General features: G+C 28.6%; 2 protein-coding genes across 2 annotated transcripts; one reads left to right on the forward strand and one right to left on the reverse strand.

The window, feature by feature from the left end:
* Positions 1-1,095: 1,095 nt before the first annotated feature.
* LOC113373364 (leucine-rich repeat-containing protein 4B-like) lies at positions 1,096-3,584 on the reverse strand. Its single transcript, XM_026613669.1, has 4 exons — positions 3,104-3,584; positions 2,827-3,043; positions 1,523-1,805; positions 1,096-1,459 (listed from the first exon to the last, which is right to left on the reverse strand). The coding sequence occupies exons 1-4, from the start codon at positions 3,494-3,496 to the stop codon at positions 1,096-1,098; spliced, it is 1,257 nt and encodes a 418-aa protein (XP_026469454.1). The 5' UTR covers positions 3,497-3,584.
* Positions 3,585-4,704: 1,120 nt separating this feature from the next.
* Positions 4,705-9,877, forward strand: LOC113373365. Its single transcript, XM_026613670.1, has 12 exons — positions 4,705-4,829; positions 4,954-5,198; positions 5,259-6,357; positions 6,429-6,598; positions 6,663-6,860; positions 6,920-7,556; positions 8,018-8,286; positions 8,346-8,567; positions 8,635-8,877; positions 8,961-9,182; positions 9,251-9,540; positions 9,613-9,877. The coding sequence occupies exons 1-12, from the start codon at positions 4,814-4,816 to the stop codon at positions 9,875-9,877; spliced, it is 3,876 nt and encodes a 1,291-aa protein (XP_026469455.1). The 5' UTR covers positions 4,705-4,813.

Consider the following 9,877-nt stretch of genomic DNA (forward strand, 5'->3'; position numbering starts at 1 on the left):
GCAGTTTTTATTGTCTTATGCATGTGCAACATGCATGGAATACAAATCGAAAAGTTTTATTATGGTGAAGTAATACAAAACGTACAAATCGTTCCATTGAATCCGAATTGTACTCATACCATTTTCGGTGAATTTTTCAATCGTTGATAAAAAAATTGGTGTTGAAATTGAAAGAAATATGCCACAAGAATAATTTATAAATTATAATACAAACTAGTGGGGTGGGTGGCATCGTGCCTTAAGGCAAATTGCTAGAACTTCCCGTATCGTAACGAAATGTTCGAGGAATATTGAATGTTTTCAAATAGATTATTATAAATATTGTAACATTGTCTAATATTTATAAGAATTATATAAACTGAATTGCAGAGTTGAAATTATTTGTTTAAAGTATATTAGAACTATAGTCAGAATTAAAAATAAAATCTGAATTATTTTCGATATACAAAAAATTAAAAAAAAAAAAAAATGAGATTTTTTTTTCAAAATCAATTATTTTGTAATGACAAGCAGAAAGTTCTTTGAACCAATTGAATCGTACGCTTAGTTCTCTCAAAAACTACCATTGTTTGTACATTTATCTCCGTATCTCCGAAATTGCTGAGCCTGCCTTTGCGAAAAACTAATAACCCCTTTTTCCAATCATTACTAATTGAATGTTTTTTAGATCATTCAAATCGGATGCTCCGTTCTCTCAAAAACTCGATTTCTATTTTCTGCACTTTTTGCTCCTTATCTCCGTAACTGCTGGACCTGCCTTTGTCAAAAACTAATCAGCACATCTCCTTATCAATAGGAATCGAATATTTTTTAAACCATTCAAATCGGTTGATCCGTACGCCCGAAAACGTGGGCGAAAATTTGTATCCATACATACATACACACACACACACACACATCCATTTTTTCTGAGGTATGCCAAAATGTTCAGAAACCTTCAAAACGTCGAGAAATGTAAAAATTTTCAATTCCGATTTTCGGCCCATTACAATAACTTACCCTACGGGAAGTTAAAAAAACACAGACCATTATCAACTTCTGTAAGTGATATTATTATAAAAGTATACAAAATTTATAAATAAATTTTTCATTCCATTACACGTTAATTTGTTCAGCATTATTCGGCTCAACAGTAACACGTCCGTAAGGAGATCCAGCTCCTGGTGTTCCTGGTGACTTCTGCAGAAACACTCGTCTCGATATTTTTGCACCTTGGCAAATTAGGTATATAGCAATTACAGACATCAGTAAGGATCCAAAAGACACCAGAACTGCTACAATAGTCTCAGTACTGCCATAAGGTCCTTCTGGTGCACAAAGGAGATCACCAGAATCCAATTCTGATAAAGGATATCCACTAACTGCAGATGGTGAGGCACATTGAAGAGTTTCTTTGACGAGAGGAATCAGCCAGGACGCAGAACAATTACAGTACCAAGGGGCTCCTGATAAATCAAACCTGGTAATAAAAAAAATATAACTTTAATATGAAGAATCATAAGATTATGACATTTATACCCACGTTGTTAAGTTTTGAAACACCGGTTTCAATTTACTGTCCAAAGAACTTAAGTATGTTCCAGACATAGTGAGGGTTTCTAATTTTGAGTTCAGCACGTCTCGGCCAAATGCTAATTCACTAAATTTTTGCAGTTTTCGACATCCATCCAACTTAAATTCTTTTAATTCAGGAAATCCACTTAAAGCATATTGTTGTATTTCAGTCAAATTCAAAGAATCCTGGATGATTAGTGATTGCAGTTGTTGCAATGTGGGGAATGTATCTTGTTTAATTTTTCTCACTCCTAATTAAATTAGTAGATAGTTAATGGTTATGTTTACATATAGATCGGGGCTTTAAGGTCTAGCATCATTATTCAAAAACTAGTATGTAAAAATACTATTTTAAAGTAGAGGGCAAAATATGTGTCATCACCATGAAACGGTCGACGTAGCTGTCATGAGAGAAATGGCCTCATAGTAAATTTTTTTAACAAAAGTAATTTTTCGTTGTCATTTTTTTTGTTTGCGCAGTGTTATTTAGTTTAAAATACATGGATATAATTTTTAAGAATATGTCATTTAATTATTTTATAATGTATATTTTTATCAACTTACCATCTTTGAAAAATAATCAAAATTTCAAAAGTTTCAAAAAATTTTGCCATACGGCCTCATAGTAATTTTTTCAACAAAGGTATTTTTTTATTATCAGTTTTTTTTGAGCAGTATTTTAAAGTAAAATATCTGAAAATTTTGGCATACTTTAGAAATGTGTGTGTATGCATAGAATCGTAGTAAATTTTATCTAGTTTCTCCCTATCTAACTGAAAAGGGGTGCTTTCATATGATATTTGTGAGTTATTTGACAAAATTCAAAAAAAAAAAATGTCCCGAAATTTCTATTAAATCCTAAAGAATATGAAAGATTGAATTCAAAGTCGTTTTATTCCAAACTTTTATATCGGAGTGTACATAACTATTAGCATGGAATCGAAGTAAATTTTATCTAGTTTCTCTCTATCTGACTGAAAAGGGGTGCTTTAATATGATGTTTGTTAGTAATTTGACAAAAACCAAAAAAATGTCCCCAAAATTTCTATTTATTTCCAAAGAATAACGAAAGATCGAATTCAAAGGTGTTTTATTCCAAACTTTTATATCGGAGTGTATATAATTGTTGGCATGAAATTGTAGTAAACTTTATCTAGTTATTAAGTTAGATTTAACAGTTTTTGTTGAGATAATCTCTAGAATGACTGACTTGTGAAAATTTCTATCTGGACCTTTATGCCCCGTTGTACCTTAAATACAATTTCATCTTACCCGTTCTGGAAATATCAATATACCGCAAAAATCTCGGCAAACTTGGCATAACTTCCATTGAATTACCACGCATGGTAAGATTTTGCAGATTTCTTGCTCCTTGTATACTAAAACTATTTGTTTTTTCGTTTATTTTTAATCCAATACCATCCAAATTTAGTGACAACAATTTTGGAGCTTCTCCATATACCATAGGATGCAAAAAATGACCATCGGACTGCGAAAAATTTATTATTTAGATCAAAAATAAAATTATTTAATGTATTTTGCAACCAACCTCATAATATGCGCCTAGTGGGTTATAAGAAATATCCAAGTTTTCAACAAATTGAATTTTTTCGTTAAATCGGTGAGGCAGCAATGTCAACTCATTTTGGGACATTGATAATATTTGTAAGTTTAAACAATTGTGAAAACTACCAATGTATATCCTGCTAATCCGGTTCCTGCTTATGTCCAGGTGTTTCAAACCTGATAATAAGGCAAAAGATCCTTCTGGTATTGTATCTATATTATTTGCTGAAAGATCAAGGTAGCCCAAAGAAGAACTATTTAACAAAGTTCTATCTGGAATATTTTTTAATTTCATATAAGACATAATAGCTCTTGATGCTCTTAATGGTAGCACTAAAGTGTTATTAAAATTTATATTTTCATAACCACTGCACATAACTAAAACTGGTGAAACTTGCCAAGGTGTCTGAATTAGATCTAAGGAACATTCACATTTTAAACAGATTGAGGAATAACACTTTACACTATATAAAATTAAACTACAAATATAAAAATATATAATTAATTTACTCATATTTAATAAGTCATAATACAAGATGATTCAAAGCACCAATTTGTTATCACCGAAACATTATCTACAAAATAAAAAAATTAAAGAAAGTTTTATTTAAATATATCATCTCTTAAATTATGAAGTATTATTAAAATGCACATATATGTTTTTCTATTAATATGGTAAAAGGTAATCAATTCTTATCACCAAACGGTTATCATGAAGATAACACGGGCTTGCCCATATCAAATTTTTATCAATATTAGTTGTAAATCTGCGAATCGATTGCAACAAGAGCCGGAGCGCTTCGTGACCTTGTAATAAGAGCTTCAGTCTTGCAACTGCAGGTTCACATTTTATTCCTGTTCCGGACTGCTTGATATCAGTTTTGAAGATTGATTTATAAAAGTTTTATCTTAGATTTTATGTTAGATATGGCACTAAACTTATCGGAAATAAATTTTATCTAGTTTCACTCTATCTAACCAAAAAAAGGGTGCCCTCATATGATATTTGTGAGTTATTTGACAAAAACCAAAAAATGTCCCGAATTTTCTATTAAATCCTAAAGAATATGAAAGATCGAATTCAAAGTCGTTTTATTATAATCTTTTATATCGAGGTGTATATAACTGTTGGCATGGAATTATTGATAATTTTATCTAGTTTCTCCCTATTTAAACTGTTTTATGTTAGATGTGGTACTAACTTATTACCGACTAATTTTAATAAGGGGTCTGTTTAATTAAGATATCGCATAATAATTCTCGGAAAGTATATAAACAATATTTTTAATTATAGTTTTAGATTAATTATGTTAATTATTAACCATGGATAGGATTTCAAACGCATTTTTTGAAGTGTGAAGGACTATTTCCGTTTATCAGGCGAACTATAACAAAGTTCGTTTAGTTTTTTTTTTTGTTTAACGGATTTTTTGAAAGTTTAACGACCGTTTAGTCGTATGTCCGAACTATAACGAAGTTTGCTGCTTTCGAACTGTCAAAATGTCAACTATTACTTGACATGGCAACACTTAACGTCAAGTGCACGTGTTTTTGTTGTTAAAGTTGAATTTCAAAGTTAAAAATAAATTTTATGTGTGACTACTTATGCGTTATTATCACAAACGTTGTTTCTATCTAGCTTTAATTTTTTATCATTTATTATTCCAGTTCGAATAGTTGTGATTCATTTGAAATGGCTTTAGCAATAGGTATGTCTTACTGTGGTTTTATAGGTTATGTTATCTTTCTGTCTTTTAAAACTACAATTTTTTATAAAACAAATTATGAATTACCATATATTTCCTATTACTTTTACCTCTTTTTTTCATTTAGAATTAAAACGTCGCCTGGACGATAATGATTCACCATTATGCAAAAGAATTCGGATGGCTGAGGATATATTTAAATCAAACAATTTCCCATTAACATCTCACAGAAATATTACATTAAATTGGCTCTGCAATTTGGCCGATAATAGTACAGATGATTTTTCGTGGATAGAATCTATTAAAAAGTGTTTTGGTACACCATTTGCTTACGCTGATTTAGATAACTCGCTCATAGAAAATTTAATCAAGGTATACATATTGAAATTTGTTTTACTGTAATGGTTTTATTTAATAATTGTTGTTTTGTAGATACTTTTAAATAAATTAGAATCACAGTCTTTGGAAATAGTTGATGGCTTGATTAGCGTAATTGATAATACTTCAGTACAAAAATATTTTGTATCAAATTTACCATTGTGGAACAAGGTTATTGTAAAGTTAATAAAAACTAGTGAAGCTTGCACAAATACAAATAATCAAAGAAGTGAAATCTTATTGTATGTAAATAAGATTATTGCATATTTAATCAATCTTCATAAAATTGCTTTGGATCAAGATATTTATTATGAAAATGTTTTAAAAGGAGCTCTTGTGAATTTAATTTCGCTTCTTGATAAAATAGAGGATGAGGATTTGAACAACAAATGTGTAGAATTAATTCAAAATTGTGTTTTTACTAAAGATAGTACAAAATTTATTGAACACTTCATGGATGTATTTGATCATTTGGAGGCAAAAGGGTGCTCAGAACTTGCCTTCAAAATTTTATGTATTGCTTATATTAAAGCTTACAAAGAAAGCTCGAATATTATTAAATTGTTCAAAAGAATTATTGATTGCAACAAGACCAACAAATTTTATCCATGCATACTCATGGATATTTTTAAAATTGAGGATGTTTCTCTAGAAATTGAAGATAATGGTGAAACGTTAATGTCATATCTTCAAAAATATTCAATGGACATTTTATCTAGTTCTGTTAATTCTGATAAATTCATGTTTTCGTTTTTGAATTCAGCAATATTATTAAATCCATTAATCATTGAACCACAACTGAAAGAGTTCTTAATCAAGTCTATGTTGATGAAGAAAGAAAGTACCGAAGGTCTACTTGAATTTTCTACATTTCTCAAGCATGTTGTTCAAACTTTATCAAAATTGAATAGAATTCATAAATTACCCTTGTTATTGCTTAATGATCTTGATGCAGTGATACAAGTAGAATGTGCTTCCAATGAGAATGTCAAATCGGATTATCATATTGAACAAATTTGGCCTCTTGAGGTCGCAGAGCACTGGGGTAATTCAATGGAAGGTCTAAATGCCAGCATTACATGGAACACACTACAAAGTCTTCTGTATACTCTTGATAATAAGGGAATACTAAATAAAAAAGATGATACGAATGGTAATATGAAATGCATTAAAAATATATTCTAAGTTTATGTATTTTTGTTTATGAATGTTTGAATATTTTAGTTTTTGGTGCCTCTGTAATGACACAAGTAATCTTGCGTTTCATTACCAGTTTTTTAAAGAACTGTAAATTGCCATTGATGTCTAAAGAAAATTATACAAAATTGTGGGATCATAGTAAAAAATCTTTTGAAATTCTAGCTAAAGTTGCTCTTATCATTGTTAAAGAAAAGGTTGGTGAAAACTCTTAATTTTAATTAAATTATTTCATAAATAATAGTTTCACCTTGATTATAGTTACATGGCTTGTTGGTGCATTGGCTCGAAACAGCATACATAGTTGGTGAATTTATAATAATGCTAAAATATTATTGGAATTGCATGGACACCCAATTGCAACTACAACTGATCGAACAATATTTCAATGAAAAACATTGGAACAAATTATGTAAATTAGTTAAAGAAAGTGATTGCACAAAATCAAAAGACTACTTGGTATGGAACTTGGTTTTATATTTGGATTTGATTGGAATTTAATTTTTTTTTTTTTTCAGAATAACATACATCTTCAAAAGTTACGATATAAAATGATGATACGCAGTTTAAATAACAAGCATGACCTAAAGGAAGAACTAAAAGTAGTCTATAACAATTGGGAAAATATTTTAAATTCAAAACTTATATTCAAATCCTTACTACCCTTAATGACACAGGCTCAAGTTATAGAATTAGTTAATAATTCTATCAATGATATAGTTAAACCAAATAATCTGCACATATTACAATCAGATTATATACAGGAAAACAATAATTTCATTTCAGTAACTTTATACAGCATATTTCATGAAATTGCTAAATTATTATTGAAATCAGTGAAAATAGTTGAAGAATTTAATATTTCAGAGATATTAGATGATAAACAAAAGTTTTTGATTTCGATTGGTGAAACTTTAGAAAAAGATTTTGTTGTGGAGTCTCCAATTGCTGATGTAGCAGCTCTTGAAATTTATTTAAAAGCACTTGTAGCATTGAACTTGCAATTTTTAGACAATACAACGAAATGCAGTATATATTTTTTTATAATTTCTGTTTTTGCGTATTTGAATGAAGTTAATAAATTAGTAAATGATGATAGTAATTATCAAGCACATGTTGAAGAGTGTCGGAGCACTTGTGGAGTAATATTAGCAAGTGAGTTAATTCAGTCACATAACATAACTTTATTTTTTTTTTTTTTCATTTTAATTTATTTATTTGATATAATTCACACCAACCAGACAATACACATAAATGTACTTTTTCAAATCTTTTTTTCACTATTTTTTGTTTATTTACTTAACTGATATATTTAATATCTCAGTCTGACTATATTTACACATTATTTTTTGTTCATTAAAAAATATTAAAATCTGCGTATTATACACATTTTTATTTTTTTTACAAATTTTACTTACGTCACATGCGTCGACCGCGCGGAGTGCAAAGGGTTAAATATCAAGTTAAAACCATGGACTATTATTCAAGTTTTTTTTTATTTATTATTATTACTGTATTATTTTATATAATTCATGAGAGATTTATAACAAAAATAAATTCTAATTTTATCTCCAACTTACATTGTAATTTACTTATCAATTTATATGCAATTTTAGATGTTTTAGAAAGTGGAACAAGTTTCAATGTTGATGATTACATATCTTCTACCGTTTATTTAAAGATATCTTCCTGGATATCAAAAACAGAACTTATCCAACCAATCATAGAAATGTCGATGAAAGAAAATGCTAATATAATTCCTAAGCTTAATAAAGTTGTGAAGAAAATTCACAAAAATTATCAAAGTTTACCTGAAGACAGCATTCCAAGTAAATTACATGAATTACTTATTGTTCCTACTATTTGTCTCACTCTTTCAACCAAGGTAACAAAAATAATAAATTATTTTTGTTTGTATTTGTTAATTGTTTTATATTTTTGCAGATGAAAAAGTTGCATAAAGAACAACGTGCTTTGGTTACAAAATTGAGAAACAAATGTGTCGATATTATCCACAATATAATTACAAAATATTCTAGCAATGCACCTCTTGAAATTCTATTACCAAGTTATAATCAATTATTACAATTGTGGATTAACAATATCGAAGCTAAAGATAACATTAAAGATATTGTAACAGTTTTACCTATTTATTTAAAATACTCTGTAAGTAACATAATAGTTTCCATTAATGGTTTATCACAAGTGTTATTATTATTATCATTAATTTTAGATGGACACTATACAAATAAAAAGTAAGGGTGATGCACACTCCTTTATTATGCTTGTTACAAGAAATCAAAAACATTTTATGGACGATTTGCCTGAAAATTTTGTTATGGATTTATGGGACGTATATTACAAAATTAATTGTAATATTCAGAATATTTCTTCTACCGAAACTGTTCTTGCTTTGTTAGAAAGTTGTGATGATAAACAATTTGAAGAAATTATTTTAAAATTAAATGACAATACTGTGAGTTGTGTTATCAGACAGATTTTGAATAATTTATCAAAATGAATTTTGAAATTTATTATTTTAATAAAAAAAACTTGTAGATAAAATCTATGGAGTGCGAAAAAGACTTCCCAAACAGTATAAACCTGTGGGTAAATATTACAGAAGCAATGTTAAGTGGAAACAAGACTAAATTACGACTTGAAATATTAACAAAATTATGTCAAGATCTTTTGGCATTGATTACAAAAGGCCATTACACAAATGGAACAAATACTCTAGTTATAATGAAATTCTTCTTAACAATTACAAAAAATCCTTTGGTAATTGTTTTATACAATTTGTTATGAAAATAATTTAATTCCAAATAATTTTAATTATTTAATTTCAGCTTCAAATTAACGTATTAGTGATTGAATCAATTTTAAGTGCTGTTTTCCTAACACCTTTTGATGATTTATCAACATTCGGAGTGGATCTGTTTAAAACTTGTTCTGAAATTGTGAACTTTACTTTGCTTAAAAGAACAGCATTGATATTAGACAGACTCCCTGTGGTAATATATGGAATACGTTATTTAATTAAAATCTTGGCACGGTGGTCTGCTTCAAAAGAATCCGATAGTGTGGAAAAAGATAGTTTCCAAAGTGTACTAGCAGATCTTGGGCACTCTATAGAAAAGTATGTACATATTCATATATTATAATAATCTTTATTTAAGTGTATTGTATGTTTTTATTTTGTTATTTTTAGGGTTTTTACTTCGCTCATAAAGTTAAAACGCAATTTATCAAGGCCTGCTTACTTGATGCACGATGTAATAGTTGAACTTTCTTCTTACACTTTAAAAAATGAAATTAAGCAATCCTTACTGAATTGCTGTTATCAAATACATAGCCTATGCGACTCTCATGCACTCAAATATTTGAATACTGTATCTAGTGTTGCTAATAGAGAAATATTCAAAAATATTCATGAAACCTATAATAAATTTCATATGTTCAAAGGTAAAATATAA

Source organism: Ctenocephalides felis, unplaced genomic scaffold (genome assembly GCF_003426905.1).
Source record: "Ctenocephalides felis isolate EL2017-DRISC unplaced genomic scaffold, ASM342690v1 CF-g0.4_SCAFFOLD_01604, whole genome shotgun sequence".
Classification (NCBI taxonomy): domain Eukaryota; kingdom Metazoa; phylum Arthropoda; class Insecta; order Siphonaptera; family Pulicidae; genus Ctenocephalides; species Ctenocephalides felis.

Coding starts and splice junctions, on each gene's coding strand:
- LOC113373364 (XM_026613669.1), bottom strand. CDS start 3,496: ATGTGCAGTGGTTATGAAAATATAAATTTTAATAACACTTTAGTGCTA. Junction 3,044..3,103: donor CACTAGGCGCATATTATGAG/GTTGGTTGCAAA, acceptor AATTTTTCGCAG/TCCGATGGTCATTTTTTGCA. Junction 1,806..2,826: donor TATTGATATTTCCAGAACGG/GTAAGATGAAAT, acceptor TAATTTAATTAG/GAGTGAGAAAAATTAAACAA.
- LOC113373365 (XM_026613670.1), top strand. Junction 6,599..6,662: donor TTATCATTGTTAAAGAAAAG/GTTGGTGAAAAC, acceptor CCTTGATTATAG/TTACATGGCTTGTTGGTGCA. Junction 8,568..8,634: donor CTATTTATTTAAAATACTCT/GTAAGTAACATA, acceptor CATTAATTTTAG/ATGGACACTATACAAATAAA.